Raw genomic sequence first — 17,140 nt, forward strand, 5'->3', positions numbered from 1 at the left:
AGAGCATGGAATCTTTGCTTTTAATTAACATACTCTCTTTTGATCTTTATTTTCTTATCCAGGATCAAGGTTTTGAATTTTTTTCCCTCTGAAACATAGCATGTCATTCTTTCCCCTAAGGCTATAAACATGGAATGTTCTTCCTATCTGGACTGGGGAAAATTTTAGAATATAAAGAAATGTGTGTGTGTGGGGGTGCGGTTTACTTGTTGTTTAAAAGTATTACCCCTTCAGGCTGGTATTTTTATATTGCCCATCTTCTGAAGGCTTCAAGGCATTCTTTTTTTTTTAAACAGATGAATTTTTTGGATACATATTAATAAAGTATACAGTCCGTCCAAAGTGTACAATCAGTGGTAGTTGGTGTAATCACATACTTGTGCATTTATCACTTTAATCATTATTAGAACATTTTCATTATTTTGATAGTAATAATAAGCAAAACAAACAAATAAGAAAATTTATCACTTCTCGGTCTCTCTATGCACCTCCTCCCCCCCCCTGCTGTACAATAGCTGCTATCTCTGGCTATTCTTGCCTGCTTGTTTATTTATTTATTTATTTAAAAGCAGTTTTATTAAGATATAGTCACATACAATACAGTTTATCCAAAGTGTATAGCAATCGTTTTTTAAAAAAATTCTTCCACAATTATTTATTTGTTAAGCTGTTTTATTGAGATATATTCATATACTATATGATCTTAATTGGAGAACTGTTGTTTTTAAGTGAATAAAGGCATGGGAATCCTTTTTACAGTCACTATTTGGGAATTCAGAATTCAGATTTATGGTTCTCCTTCATAGATGTGTATTTATTATCTTTGCCACTTACTTTGGAAAACAGCTTAGGGCAGTCTCCCTTGTCTCTCTTTTTTCTTCCCTTTTCCCTCCCTTCCCCTTATCTCCCCTGCCCTGCTGTTTTTGCTGTCTGTGTCCATTCATTGTGGGATCTTCTGTATCTATTTTTCTTTTTGTCTTCTCTTTTCATCTTTCTCCTCTAGGGTTTACCAGGATTTGATCCTGGGGACCTCTGATGTGGAGAGAGATTTCCTGTCAATTGCACCACCTCAGTTCCTGGTCTGTGCTGTGCTTCACCTTGACTCTCCCCTTCATCTTTCTTTCGTTGCATCATCATCTTGCTGTGTGACTCATTTGCGCAGGCACTGGCTTGCCATACAGGCACTCACGCAGTCACTTGGCTCACCATGCAGGCACTCGCGTGAGCACTTAGCTCACCACATGGGCACTTGGCTCGCTGCACAGGCACTTGGCTCACCACGTGGGCACTCAGCTCTCCAGTGGGCCCTGGCTTGCCTCACAAGCACGCTTTCTCTCCTTTTTCACCAGGAGGCCCCAGGGATCGAACCCAGGTCCTCCCATGTGGTAAGCGGAGGCCCTATCACTTGAACCACATCTGCTTCCCCTCCTCTTCTTAATCATCTTTTAAATTTAATTATGGGAAATTCAAAAAATATACAAAAGTAGAAAACAATAGTATGATAAACCTCCATGTGCCTGTCATCCAGCTTCAACAATGATCAACTCATGATTTCATCCATTAATCCTATTCCGAGCTCCACACTTGACACTGGATTATTTTTTCAATATAATAAACTTTATTTTTAAAGAGGTTTTAGACTACAGAAAAATTACATTGAAAGTGTAAGGGATTCCCAAATACCTCAACCCCCTCTCACTTCCCTATCTTCCCCTATTAATAACATCTTACAATAGTGTGGTACATTTGTTACAATTGATGAATAAATATTGAGGCATTGCTACTAACCAAGGTCTGTAGTTTACATTGTTGTTTACACTTAATTCCAATGTCCTAAAATGCCCTATGTTATTATCTGCATTTTGAAGATGAATTAATAGTGAAGTCCAAGTATTGAACCATTTTAGTACCATTTAGTCCAGAATCCAAAATTCCATCTATCCACTTAATAAGGTGCTTAGACTGTGGCATGTACTAGTCTTGGCTCAGGATATATACAGTGCAGCTTAAACTCTCGGAAAAATTCACAATTGGTATTAATTAGTTACACAAGAATATAACTTCTTAATTCTACATGAAACTTTCCAATGACTTTCTATCACATTTCTAAGGCTACCATTACTCTAGTTTTATGCAAAAAATGAAAATCCCTAAAAAGTATACAGGCCCTCTCTCCCCTGCTTCTGTTGCCAGGCTGACTCATTTTTTTTCAATTCTGAACCTGACTTACCCACCCAACCATATTTGCCTCCTGGGTGTTACTGAAACATTTCCTTGATGTTCCTGCCTCAAAGTCTTTGTTCTTAATATTCTCTTTGTTGTACTTTTCCCTAGATATTATAAACTCTGCAATAAATATCAAAATTATTTCTGACTGGATGCTTACTTAATAATTTGGTAATTACTTTGGTATTCTTTTATTCATGATATCATTTAACAGCATTAGAACTTAGGAGTCATGCTTTTGTGACAACTTGACTTTGGTGATACAGTGCCTCTCAGGTTTAAGCTGTGATTTTGGAGAATTAGTAACTTTTAACCACTGCACATCTTATACTTTAATAGCATTTGTTTTTTTCCCTCTTCTGATGAATAATTGACTGGATTAAGTACTTCATTTCTCTCCATAAATTAAATTAACTTTTTGTGAGTATGTGTCTGTTAAAACCTTACACTAGGTTATACTATGGCTAATATAACTTGTGTCTGTTTCACTGCAAGATGTAGTTCTTACAAATACCTTGTTTGGGAAGCAGATTTGGCTCAACTGATACATCATCTGCCTACCATATAGGAGGTCCAGCGTTCAAACCCAGGGCCTCCTGACCCTGTGTGGTGACCTCGCCTGTGGGAGGAAGGGCACCCGGTTTGCCACAGTAGCAAACAGTGCGGCAAGAAGTGATACCGCCTCTGCCCACTGGGCCTAGATAAGGTGACCACGCCTGACTAGGCCTTTGCTGCTAACGGCTGGCCGGCGCTGCCCTCCCCCTTTCTATCTCCCGCCTAGCCCAACATCCGGCCAGCTTGCACTCCCCCTTTCCCCTCCCCTATTCCAAACCTCTCAGCCAGCCCTCTGCCTAGCAACCGCTTACAATCACCTATCAGGAAGCAGTACCCGCCCGCACCTATCAAATCCCTCCACGCAGTCCCTAACCCTATAAAGCCGTATCCCCTTCCGCAATAAACCAGACTTGTGCCATCAGTCTGTCTCCGCGACTCCTTCCTGGGTCGTGCGCCCTCCACGCCTTCGGAGCCCCCGAGGGAAGCCTCAGCGGCCGTACGAGGCTTTCTTCCCCACGCCAGGGACCCCTCTCGTCCCACAACGGGACCCCACTTGTCCCGCAACAGGGATCCCGCTCGTCCCACAACGGGACCCCACTCGTCCCATAACAGGGACCCCGCTCGTCCCATAACAGGGACCCTGTTTCGTCCCTCACTCGCCCATGCGCAGTGCTGATGCATGCAAGGAGTGCCGTGTCACGCACGGGTATCCCCTGCATAGGGGAGCCCCATGCGCAAGGAGTGTGCCCCGCAAGGAGAGCCGCCCCACGTGAAAAAAGCACAGGCTGCCCAGGAGTGATGCTGCACACATCAAGAGCTGACACAGCAAGATGACGCAACAAAAAGAGAGATTCCCAGCGCCACTGACAAGAATGCAAGCAGACGCAGAAGAACACACAGCAAATAGACACAGAGCAAACAAGGGAGAGGAGGGGTAGGGAGAGAAATAAATAAAAAATAAATGTAAAAAATATATACCTTGTTTGGGGGAGTGGATGTGGTTCAAGCAATTGGGCTCCCATCTACCATATAGGAGGTACAGGGTTCGATACCCAGGGCTTTCTGGTGAAGGCAAGCTGGCTGGTGTGGTGACCTGGCCCATGCGGAGAGCTGATGCAGCAAGGTGACGCAACAAAAAGAGACACAGGCAAGATAAGAGACTCAGCAGACCAGGGAGCTAAGGTGGCACAAGAGAATGATTGCCTCTCTCCCACTCCGGAAGGTCCGGGATCAGTTCCTTGAGTTGCCTAATGAGAATATAAGCACACACAGAAGAACACACATTGAATGAACACAGAGAGCAAGCAATGGGTGGGGGAACCAAATAAATAAATTAAATAAATAATAAATAAAAATAAAAATACCTTGTTTGGCAAGAGTGCAGTGAGGATTGGCATTCTCAGTCATAGCTCATAGACATATATAGCTCTTTCCAGAAATATGTATCAAGAGATTTAAAAATGTTCACTTCCTTTGGCTTCATTTTTAGGTATCTAGCCTAAGGGAAATGCATGTATAAATATATGTACAACAATATGGGTAGTGGAAATTATGAGATTAATATCTCATTCTTGTTCTTTTTAAATTTCTTCCAAATTTCTCTAATGCTCATCTCAGGGGGGGAGACATACAGATTCTTGTACTTTTCTCCTCCTTTTATTTCCCTCATTTTCTTTTTTTTTTTTTAAAGATTTATTTATTTATTTAATTCCCCCCCTCCCCTGATTGTCTGTTCTTGGTGTCTATTTGCTGCGTCTTGTTTCTTTGTCCGCTTCTGTTGTCGTCAGCGGCACGGGAAGTGTGGGCGGCGCCATTCCTGGGCAGGCTGCACTTTCTTTTCACGCTGGGCGGCTTTCCTCACGGGCGCACTCCTTGCGCGTGGGGCTCCCCCACGCGGGGGACACCCTTGCGTGGCAAGGCACTCCTTGCGCGCATCAGCACTGCGCATGGCCAGCTCCACACGGGTCAAGGAGGCCCGGGGTTTGAACCGCAGACCTCCCATATGGTAGACGGACGCCCTAACCACTGGGCCAAAGTCCGTTTCCCTCCCTCATTTTCTTTTTCTCTATTTCCCCCAGTATGTATTTGCTTGATTTCTCTGAGTTTTAAAATGATGTGGCACCCAGTGAACCCAGAGGTGGATGAGGATTGTGGTTGAGGGTACAAATGCAAGAGTGTCCTTCTGTAACCTAGAGCAGATGTACATCACTATTGCAGGGTGGTGGGAATGTGGAGAAGCATGGGAAAACTACATTTGGTGTGACCTGTAGACTGTGGTTATCAGTCTTGCATCAATGCCAAAGATGTACTGTGTAGATAATGGAACTACTGTATGGAAAAAGTGTGCCGAATGTAAACTATGGACCATGGTCAGTGGTAATAGTCTGATATTGTCTCATAATCTGTAACAAATGTTCTACCATGGTGTGTTGTGTTGGTGAAGGGATGTTGTATGGAAAATCTACACATGTATGATTGTTTTTCACGTTCACAAATTCTAATAAAAATATATTTTTAAAAATAGGGTAGTTTGGGGGAAAAATACACCAAATATAAGATAGGGACTATAGTTGGTAGTAATATTTTCACAATGCTCTTGCATAGTTTGTAACAAATGTTTCACAACAATGCAAAGTGTTGGTGGAGGGGTGATGTATGAGACCTCTGTATGAAGTTATACATGTTTATTTTGTAAGTTCACAATCTTTACTATACACATATTGTTTATGCATGTTCATGTATGAATGATATACTTCAATAAAAAATGGTTTTAAAAATGGCATGGTATCTTCACAAGAAGAGGCTAAGATTTCCAAGGTTTAATATTTGGTTCCTGTTTGGAATTCAGTAAATGTGTGTTGACTCATATTACCTTTGCTAAGAAAGGTTCTTCTTTGTATCAGAAAGCAGATTCGTCGTAGTTTAACCCTGTATGATATCACTTAAGAATAGGAGAAACTACTGAAGTATCCAAGAACAGGCAGTATTTCTTGGAGCAATGAATTCTTTTCAGGAACTGGAAGTGTTTTCAATTATAAATGCATTTTACTGGGAGTGGAAGTTGCTCAAGTGGTTGAGTGCCAGCTTCCCACACGGGAGGTCCTAGGTTTGGTTCCCAGTGCCTCCTTTAAAAAAAAAAAAAAGTAAACAACAAGCTAAACAAATGAAAAAACCAACTCAGGGAAGCCAGTGTAGCTCAGTGGTTGAGTGCTGGCTTCCCACATATGAGGTCATGGGTTCAATCCCTGGTCCCCAGCATCTCAAAAAAAAAAAGACGTTTTACTAAGCCAGGCACAAAAAGACAAATATTGCATGGTTTTACTAATAAGAACAAAATACAAAGAATAAATACATGTAGATAAAAACCTAGGGTATAGGTTATTAGGAGATAAGAGGAGGGCTGTTAATGTAGAAGTTTTAATTAACTTGACTGTAAAAGTGTGAAAATGGATAGGGTTGATGGTAACACATTATAGTGAATAGCAGCTGGTTTATAAATGGAATTGTGGCTGAAGAAGGTAGTCTAGGGATGTAAAATGTCAATTGAAAGAAAGCTAGAGCATAATCTAGGGACTGAATATCACACTGAATCCAGAGGTGGATGAGATTTGTAGTTAATAGTACAAATGTAAGAATGTCCTTGTGAACCTGAATGTATGCTTGTCAGTAATGCTGGGTGGTGGTAATGTGAAGAAGCATGGGAAAAATTCAATTAATGTAATCTGTGGACTACAGTTAACAGCAATACTATAATACTCTTGCATCAATGCCGAAGGTACACTGTTATTAAATAGGGGGTTATAGAAAAATATCCCAAATATACACTATGGACCATAGTGGTAATAATCTGATAATATTATCCCACAATCTGTAACAAATATTCTACAATGGTCTGGTATGTTGGTGAAGGTTTTTTGTTTAAAAATTCTACACATGTGCATGATTGTTTTGTAAGTTCACAACTTCTGTAATAAAAATATATTTTTAAAATTCTCGATTTGACCATCTTTTTTTAAAAATTAAAATAGAATTTATTAGCTTTTCTTTTAATATAAACATGAGAAAGAAAAAACACTGTAGATTGTAGCATTCTTTTCAAAATAAAACTGTAATCAAATACTTGAGTTTCCAGGCTCCAAACACCATAAACAATGTTTTTTTTTTTGTCTTTATTCATTTTTAAAAAATATTACATTCAAAACATATGAGGTCCCCATATACCCCCCCAACCCCCTCACCCCACTACTCCCTTCATAGCAGCATTCTCCTCCTTCATCATGAGACATTCATTGCATTTGGTGAATACATCTCTGAGCATCGCTGCACCTCATGGTCAATGGTCCACATCATAGCCCACACTCTCCCACGTTCCATCCAGTGGGCCATGGGAGGACCTACAATGTCCGGTAACTATCCCTGCAGCACCACCCAGGACAACTCCAAGTCCCGAAAACACCTCCACATCTCATCTCTTTCTCCCATTCCCCACACCCAGCAGTCACCATGGCCGCTTTCTCCACACCAATGCCACATTTTCTTCGATTACTAATCACAATAGTTTATGAATAGAATATCAGTTAAGTCCACTCTAATCCATATTCTATTCCTCCGTCCTGTGGACCTTGGATTGGTTGTGTCCCTTCCACATCTATGTCAAGAGGGAGCTTAGATTCCACCTGGATACTGGGCGCAATCCTCCTGCTTTCAGTTGTAGGCACTCTTGGCTCCCTGGTGTGGTGGTTGACCTTCTTCAACTCCATGTTAGCTGAGTGGGGTAAGTCCAATAAACCAGAGTGTAGGAGCTGAAGTCTGTTGAGGCTCAGGGCCTGGCTATCATATGGTCAGTCCAGAGATTCAGGTCCCCTGGGTATTTATTAAACCCCAGCACCAACTACAATTCTGGTAAAGTTACAGGAAAGGCTTGTGAAAAGAGATCACATCTGAGTCCAGCTCCGTCACACAGAAACACCAAACCCAAAAAAGGGCCGACTGACATGGCACTGAACTCCGTCTGCCATGACCATAAAACCTGTGGGTCTCTGTAGCCCTCAGAAGAACCAATACCTGGTATTGATCATCTTCTATTACAGTGGTAATAAACACTGAACATGGGAAGCAGACTTGGCTCAACAGATAGAGCATCCGCCTACCACATGGGAGATCCGCAGTTCAAACCCAGGACCTCCTTATCCCGTGTGGAGCTGGCCCACGCACGGTGCTGATGTGCACAAGGAGTGCCCTGCCATGCAGGGGTGTCCCCCGCATAGGGAAGTCACACACACAGGGAGTGCGCCCCATAAGGAGAGCTTCCCAGCATGAAAAAAAGTCCAGCCTGCCCAGGAGTGGTGCCACACACATGGAGAACTGATGCAGCAAGATGATGCGATAAAAAGAGACACAGGTTCCCAAGCCACTGACAAGAAGAGAAGTAGACACAGAAGAACATAACAGCAAATGGACACAGATCAGACAACTGGTGGGGGGAGGGGGGAGCAGGGGAGAGAAATAAATAAATAAATAAATAAATAAATAAATAAATAAAATAAACAATGAACATTAAAATTCCTTGAAGTTGGGGAGCTGATGTAGCTCAAGTAGTTGAGTGCCTGCTTCCTGTGTACAAGGGTTCAAAAATAATAAAAATAAAAATGTTTAAAAATGCATTTTATACTTCACATTTATATGAAATTGTTAAATAGGCTATTTTAAAGAGCTTTACCATTTGTCATTACCAAACAATAATAATTGCATTGAATTAGTTGATTTGCTAATTATAGATACTTGAACTGTCCTAAATTCTGAAGACAAGGAAATATACTTAGTTTTTAAGGCTGACACATGTATAATCCCCTAATGAATAGTTTGTCACACTGCTTAATATATTTGTGCTACTATGATGCAGTTATTTCTTTTAAAGCAGTATGCCATTACTAAATTCCTATAGGTATTTTCTTAAGTGAATACAAATGTTATTCCTATTAAGAACTTCGTCTTTCTTATTTATTACCTTTTTGAAGTGCCTTTTTTCTTTAAATGCCCTATTTTAACCTGTGAATTGCCACAATATCCCAGATATGCCCATTTTTGCTACATGGTTTAGAGTGGTTTAAATCTATTTTCTTTCTCTTGTAGTGGTTCCCCCTGGAAGTCCTGGGCCCATTACTCGTCATGGGTCCTATGACAGTTTAGCTTCTGACCATAGTGGACAGGAAGATGAAGAATGGCTTTCTCAGGTAAAACTCATAAATGTTTAGGGAGTTAAAGTGAAAGAAAACAAATCTACTTTCTGTTTTTATTCTTGGATTTTAAAATACTTTTCCTAAGTGAAAAAAAGAATCTGTGAGTGGGAGGAGGAGTGAGATTGGTAACTCTTTGTTGGCTCACCAAGAATTCATCAATTGTCTTTTCATATTAAGAATTTTTCATAAATGTTGCTGCAGTGATACATATATACATCTATACATACATTCACATATACATATGTTTGTGTTGTATGTATATATGTTAAGTTTTTATAGAAGGCATAAAACATGCCTATCTTTCAAAGAATCCCCTTGTGTCCTTGGATTTAGATGAGCTCTTTGGAACACATTTTCATCAGGATTAAAATAAATGAAAAAAAGAGTAGACCTTGTTAAAACAGTGAAACCATTCAGGTTCTTTGGAATTTGTTTTGTGGAGTCAGCATTTTCTGAAGATTGGGCTCATACTTTCATTATGGAAGTTCAGCATTCTATTCTGTACACATCCTGATTGTGCATCGCTGCATTTCCTTTCCTAAACTCATGTAAATGCTCCTTCCAGTGGTCTTAAAATCACTCCTGTAACAGCTTCAACTGACCCTTTCTCCCCTTGCCAGGCGAAACTGTCTTCATCTCAAGGGCTTTGAAATAAAAGATTCTTGGGTAGATTTCAAAATGATGAGATTACAGATTGACTTCATTACAAATTTTGTTATGTTTGCCTGACATCATGGTGAAGTTAATGACCTGTCTCAGATTACCAATCTGGCTGCTTTTCCTCAGACAGGTGCTTTAGAAAAAGTGGAGGCTGGGTGTTGTTTCATTGCTTTTCTTAAGGAGGGTGGCCTGAAAACTAAAGGGAATCTGGAAACAGAGAATCAAACCTCATCTAGGTATTATAACATGACTATTACCACACCAAAGATAATCACAGGAAACTCCTTGAAGGAGGATTGATGCTTTAGTTCCTGGCATATGAAGGGCCATCCTTTCTTGAGGACACCAAGATAAAGTGAACCCAAAGTGCATGTGTTGTTTTCAAAATCAAAATGTTGTCCTTTTTAATAGAGTACTGGTAAAGAAACCCCCATCCTTCACTTTAACTTTTCAATTAGCAAAAGGGGTAATGTGTGCTGTCAGTGTGAAGGTATATAAAATATGTTAGAGGAGAATGAACAAGAACATCTGGCCATTGCCTCAGTGAAATAGCAGAGGCATCTATTAACCTCTTGGCCCTGTGACACTGATGGTTTTGAGCTTAAAGTACAAGAATGTTTTAGCTGTGGCTTCATTTACATTGCCAAGTACTATTTGAATCAGTGTCCTCAATCTGAGTTTTCTTTTTTTTTTCTAAAAATTTATTTTTTATTTATTTCTCTCCCCTTTCCTGCCCTCCCACCAAATGTCTGCTCTCTGTGTCCATTTGCTGTGTGTTCTTCTGTGTCCACGTGTATTCTTGTCAGCCGCACCCGGAATCTGTGTCTCGTTTTGTTGCGTCATGTTGCTGCTCCAGCTGTCTGTGTGTACAGCACCGTTCCTGGGCAGGCTGCATTTTGGCACTTTTTTCGCGTTGGGCAGCTCTCCTTACGGGCACACTCCTTGTGCGTGGGACTCCCCTACATGGAGGACACCCCTGCACAGCACGGCACTTCTTGCGTGCACCCACACTGCGCGCGGGCTGGGTCATCGCATGGGTCAGGAGGCCCTGAGTTTGAACCTTGGACCTCCCATGTGGTAGGCAGGCGCACTATCCGTTGGGCCAAATCCGCTTTCCAGTTTTCTTTCTTTGATTAGTGGGAATGTGAATATTGTTCTAAGACCATGATGCTTTGCCCTTTAAGATTCACACTTTGGACCCTTTTCAGTTATGTTTTAAGAATTAATCACTGCAGTCATAGAAATGTGATTAAATTTAAAAGGAAGCAGGGCAAAAATAAAGCAAATACAAGATACTAAGAAATATTTTCCTCCATTGGTTTCCATATTTGACCTCTTTTTCAAGTTTCTCATCTATAACATCATGTAATATGTATATTTTCTGTTTTTGTTTTCTACTTTATGCCTTGTCTTTACAATGTTTAATACAGCATTGGCAACATTCTCTACTCCATCCATAGAACATGAAATACATAAAGCACTTTCATAGCAGTGTTTTGTAGCACATAAAATACCTGGGTCTATTTTTGTGGTAGTTGAGAAAACATTCTAAGCAAAGGTGTTTTTAAAACCAAAAGTCCAGTTTGAGAGAAAATCAATAATCATTTCTTCATTTAAAAATTGGATTTGGAGGGATTTTTAGGACCATATATTAAATATAAAAATTCTGGAAAGAAACTGGCTTTGGGTGTTAAAAGTTAAAAGTTTGTCAAGAGCTTGATCTTCAGTGAAGAAATTACTTTTAATCTGTATATTTATAGGTATAGTTTTCAGTACATGCTCACAAAGTGAAAAGTATTATTTAGAAGGAATGAAAAAGGTAATTTCTCAGGAGCTGACACTAGTCATATGGGGCAAGCATCCAGTCCTTTCTCTTTCATGTGATTTTTGTGAAATATATATGTGCATTGTATGCATGTGTATGTTTATACTCCTATATATACATACATATACTTGCACAAAATGAATATTGGATATATATATATATACACAAATATACAAAATGAAATTTTTTTGGTTGGTTTATTTTGGTGAAATCCAGTGGAGGGATATAGTGAACATCTATATAGGTTGTGATTATCATCACCTTTTGATTGTGGCTCCCTGTTCCCCTTCCCACTTGGTTCATATGGGTTTCTTGGAGAATGTAGGTATTGAGAGAAAGGATGGGGGTGGATCATGGAAGGATCTAAAAAGGGAGGCCATAATACATTTATATCATGATTCCTACTCTGTTTCAGGTTGAAATTGTAACACATACTGGACCCCACAGACGTCTGTGGATGGGTCCACAGTTCCAGTTCAAAACCATCCATCCCTCAGGCCAAACCACAGTTATATCATCCAGTTCATCTGTATTGCAGTCACATGGTCCAAGTGATACTCCACAGCCCCTTTTGGATTTTGATACAGATGATCTTGATCTTAACAGTCTCAGGTAGGAAATAAGAACTAGAAAGTGATTTGAATGACCAGATTAATATGTTTATTTGTATACTAAGTAATATTTACATTTCACTTTTTGGCATAATATCATGTGGACTTATATTCACTATTACTTGTGATTCACTATCATTGTTTGACATCTCTCTCACATCCAGTAAATATTTGTATGCTTTATTAATATGTATTAATTTTTAAATTATTTTAAAAGTTTGTGTTTCAAATTATAGTTCCCTAAATATAATATCAAGTACACAGTTAAACCATCCCATTTTATGGTGCCTTGCTAATTTTTCTATTACAATCAGAGGTCAGATTATATTTTCTTTTCCTGATCTTTCCAATTAAATTTCATCTGTGATTTTCATCTAGGACTGTATCTTTATTCTTTTAGATTATAAAAAGTTTTTGGTAGAAAGTTTTGGTATAAATTCACTTATAGTTTACCATCTATATTTTCTTGATATATATTTTCTGATACCTACTTGTAAAAGGATACAACGTATGCTTTTTTATTATGAACTTATATTCTTTTTAAAATGAAACTCAGAACTTTTTGATCTTTTGCAGTTTCATGTTTGCCTAGCAGTTTAATTTGTTTTACCAAGACTTGACACATTATGATGCAACAGACAATGAAGGAATCAATCTAATGTTATATAATTTTCTTTTCCTTTTCTTCCTTTAATACTGTATTCTGTAATGTATCCTTACTTGAATGTAAAGCAGCCCTCTGATGTTTTGCATTTCTTTTTTTAAATTGTTGGAAAATATTCATCATCTGTTGGAAATATGTTTTTATCTGCCTCTTTGCCAACAGCATCGATTCATTATAACAAAGCAAAAGCTTTTGCAGAAGTGGATTAGGCTTGCTATTTCTTCCTAGAGAATGATTTATACCGATAAACGTATCTCCTTTTAATACCTTTATTAGTGTCTTGGTTTTTTGTTTATTTGTTTTTTATTTTCTTCCTTTCTTCTCTCCATTTTTGCTTTTTAAAATTCTAGCATATTTTCTTCAGCTTTTGAGAAATGGCACATTTTCCCGAGACGTCAAGCAACAGTGACAGAATACAGTGGGTGCCAGACCAGTTTTCAGTGTTTTAGATTAGTAGTGAAGCCATTTCACCCAAGTAGAGTCAGTATTCAACTTAGTGATTTACTGTATAGACATTCACATTTGCAACATTCAGTTAAGTGTTAATAATAAAGCATTTTACAATACAAAGTACAAATATGAGAATGTATTCTCATGAATTATAGCAAATATACAATACTAATAGTTGGTATTAATGGATGGTTTGTGGGAATCATACACCAAATATAAGCTGTGGACTCTAGATAGCAGTAATATTATGTGCATTAATAGTCCATTATACAATTGATGATATTCTTTCATCATTGGTAACAAATGTGTCATAATGTAAGGTGTTGTGTTGGGGCAATGTATGGGAATCTTATATGGTATGCATGATCATTTTATAAACTCACAACTTCTCAAATAAAAAATATTTTGCCTTAGCTCAATAATTACATTAATTAACTAATTAAAGCATTTTAAATAGCCTATAAACTACCCTCATTCATTCTCTTTTTGGAATTATAACAAGACCCTGTCCCTTTCCATCTGGTCACTGTCACCATCTGCTATTATAAGGCCTTGTCCCTTTCTCTGGAGGACCATCTCCAGCTTCCCATATATACAGCTCTGTCCCCTTCTTTTGTGAACTCCTCTGGCCTTTCTTAGTTACTCCATACCTCTAGCGTAGTTATTCTGCTAAGATCTCTCCATGTTGCTTATCAATCTCTTATTTTCTACAGAGCTACATTACTGAAATCAGCCAGAAATTTCCCTAGGGACTTTCCTTGTTCTTATACTAGAAAGCAACCAGTGTTTTTTATCTAAATGACTTCAAATTTTGTATATTCAATTAGAATATTTTTCCATTCAGTGGACTTATATTAACTTTAGAAACTTTTATTTTGGGCAAAAGGTTTATAAATTTCTTTTGTTGCATTTATAATTTATATTTTAAAATTTGAGCATATAGGCCCTTGATTAAGACCTTAACCCCCATTATAGCACAGTTTTAATGAGAAATTCAGATTTCACTCATTTCAACTTTTTAGTCCTTTATAGTACCATTTAGTATCATTTCCTGTCCAGCATCCTATTAGAAACCCAACTGTTCATATTTTCCTCATTCTTGTTTAATATCATTCTATCCCAGCCCCTCACCTCTGATTCTTCCACATTTCTCCAGACTTCAGAGCACTGTGGCCACCAGCCTTATTTCCTCCTTTAAACTGTAAAGTCCTGGTTTAGATTTTGTTGGCTAAAGTGACCCAGTATACTGCCAGGTACCTCATAAGAGACCATTAATAATTATGTGGTGTTATAGTAGTCTCCTTGCCTCCTAATCCAAATAGGAAAGAAGCAGGTATAGTGTTGAACATTATATCCATAGAAATCAGACAGCTAAACGTGCCAGATTTTTATCCAGAACAGGGATTAAAATGTAAAATAATCAATGAAGTATTTGTTAATAGATCTGAGAAACATATAATGCAAAGGAAGCAGAGTATACAAAACTTGGTTTTCCACTTAAGATTAGCTCCTGAAAAATCAATATACGTATTAGATTGCTTTCAGCTACAAGTTACAAACACCCTAGTTTGTTTTATTTATTTTAATGAGAGATTTAATTTCCATGAGATAAAATTCACCATTTTAAAGCATACAATTCAGTTGTTTTTAGTATATTCACTACGTTATGCACCATCTGTCCAATGGTGCTTATCAAGCTCTTGTTTTCTAAGACCTATTACAAACTCTATGCTTTAGCCAAATCATTCTCATCATCATGCCCTACATTTTCATGCTTATTCCCAAATCCAGACTTCACCTTGTGCTAGTCCTACACTTACAGTACACATCTTGCTCCTCTCATTTTATACATATTCTAGTACTCATAAAGATCCAGTTACTTTTACAGCTCCACAAGATCTTCAATGTAAATAACCAGACAATTAATGAACAATGTAAATATTCCCCATATACTCGTTCTCCTTTTATTATCTATGTCGTTCATTTTCATACCTTAGTTTTCTTTTGCACCAGCTTATGAATGTTTATCTGCTGTGCCATATATCTGCACATAGACCTTGTACTTCGTGGTATATTTCTGACTTATTGCTGCCACATGATTAATATTCAGCAAATACTGAATATTATATACTATATACTGAATATTGTTAATATTCAGCAAATACTGAATATTATTAAATATACACATATATTGCTATAGCACGTTTTTGTTCTTTTAATTGCCTGGAACGCTCAGATCTTTTAGTCATACAGAGATTTTTGTGTTAATAGTGTTTATTCTGGAAATAGACTCTTGGCATTTATAGATTTGCCATTCTTGGGCAACTTGAAATTGTGTGTAGTAAATTGCAATTTTATTGAGGTTCTAATTAAGTGTTATGTGCTAATTGGTAATTTTATAGGGGTAATTCAATTCAGTAGTAAACCCCCTGCAGCCACATCCCAATACAGCTTTGTCAGTCTATGTTTGTTGTCATATATAAAATTATTTTCATTAAGGATTTTAAGAGAATAACTTAAAATTTTGCTGCCTTTTATGGAGGGCATTACTAGCTATGATGCTATTCATAAATTTAGGGATTCTATTTTTTGAATGTAATATTAAAAAAATAAAGACAAAAAAATTAAAAAAATAAAAAATAAATTTAGGGATTCTCAAAACTCTTCATATGTGTCCTTGCAAAGGGCATATGTTTCCTCTCCCATTTTGCTTAATTTACCCCTTGAAATTAATGTTAACTTTTCACTCAATTATTTCAAAATATATTAAATAGCATACAAAGATAAGATAGGAGGATTAGGGAAGAAGAGAATATTTACAGTGCTTTAGCCTTGTGCAAGAATTCTGGACTGTTGTTCCTTAATTGTCTGATTTTAGAATGAATGGTTTTTTAATGGATTGCATTATTCCAGCATTCCTGATTTAAGGTCTGTTATAGCAAGCAGCAGTTTTCACGCCAGTAACATGTGAATTAAATTAAATTGCATTGCAGGATCCAGCCAGTCCGCTCTGACCCAGTCAGCATGCCAGGGTCATCCCGTCCAGTCTCTGATAGAAGGGGAGTTTCCACAGTGATTGATGCTGCCTCAGGTAGAAACCCACCCCAAAATGTTTTCTGCTCGCTCCTTTTTTTTAATTTATTTTCTTGCACAATGTAGAAGATGATATTTGTCTTCCTCTTTGTTCTTATTTTTGGGGGATAAAGTATGTGTGTGTCACTCATTACCCTGCCTTTGTTGCTAAACAATGCCATGTATTTAAACATTGTTAAGGTTGGTGAATGATGCAGTGGAGTTGGTGCTTGATTAAATATAATGAATACAGTATTGAAGGCTACAGGGTTGATGATTGTTTCGCTTTTGATCACTCAAAAGTGGAAAAGCAACCTTGACAGAGAATGTAAATACAATATATGGATTTAATTTACTCAACCTGTTGAGTATCCAAAGTACCTGATCTCTGGAAGTAGAGAGAGACCAAAAGCTATAGCTTGAATGGTTTTATTATTCAAAGCATAAAGTTTAGAAACTCATTAACTTTTGTCTATCTATCATAGTTATTAACTTCCTGTCTTTGGAACCAAGCCATTTATATGCATCATTAGCACCTGGAAGCATGTTTTTACCTTTGTAGATGATAGTCACTACCTTTGTATGGTAAACTCTTTTCATCCAGTCTGCTAAAATAATAGAACTGTTTATAATAGTAAATTTTATCATCTCTAAATTGAGTGGTAAAGAAAATAGTGATGCCTGACGTCTTGGTGCAGCTAGGGAGCTTCTAAAGATAGCTCACAGCAGGATTTCGTCAAAACAAAAATTAAGCCTCTCACAAGCAGAATTATTAAACACTTGCCACTAGTCAAAGAGTAGAATCAGAAAGACTTTTAATCTGTAGTGATTTCAAAAT

At 37.9% G+C, this 17,140-nt stretch overlaps 1 protein-coding gene across 12 annotated transcripts in view; it reads left to right on the forward strand.

Annotated features, from left to right (window-relative positions):
- Window positions 1–17,140, forward strand: part of BCAS3 (BCAS3 microtubule associated cell migration factor) — a 586,860-nt gene that overhangs the window by 281,691 nt on the left and 288,029 nt on the right. For all 12 annotated transcript variants that reach the window (XM_071210528.1, XM_071210535.1, XM_071210533.1 and 9 more), the window contains 3 exons: window positions 8,914–9,014; window positions 11,921–12,117; window positions 16,224–16,321. In XM_071210528.1, coding sequence (XP_071066629.1) covers window positions 8,914–9,014; window positions 11,921–12,117; window positions 16,224–16,321 — 396 coding nt within the window. The remainder of the gene's footprint in view (window positions 1–8,913; window positions 9,015–11,920; window positions 12,118–16,223; window positions 16,322–17,140) is intronic.

This window comes from Dasypus novemcinctus, chromosome 21 (genome assembly GCF_030445035.2).
Source record: "Dasypus novemcinctus isolate mDasNov1 chromosome 21, mDasNov1.1.hap2, whole genome shotgun sequence".
NCBI lineage: Eukaryota > Metazoa > Chordata > Mammalia > Cingulata > Dasypodidae > Dasypus > Dasypus novemcinctus.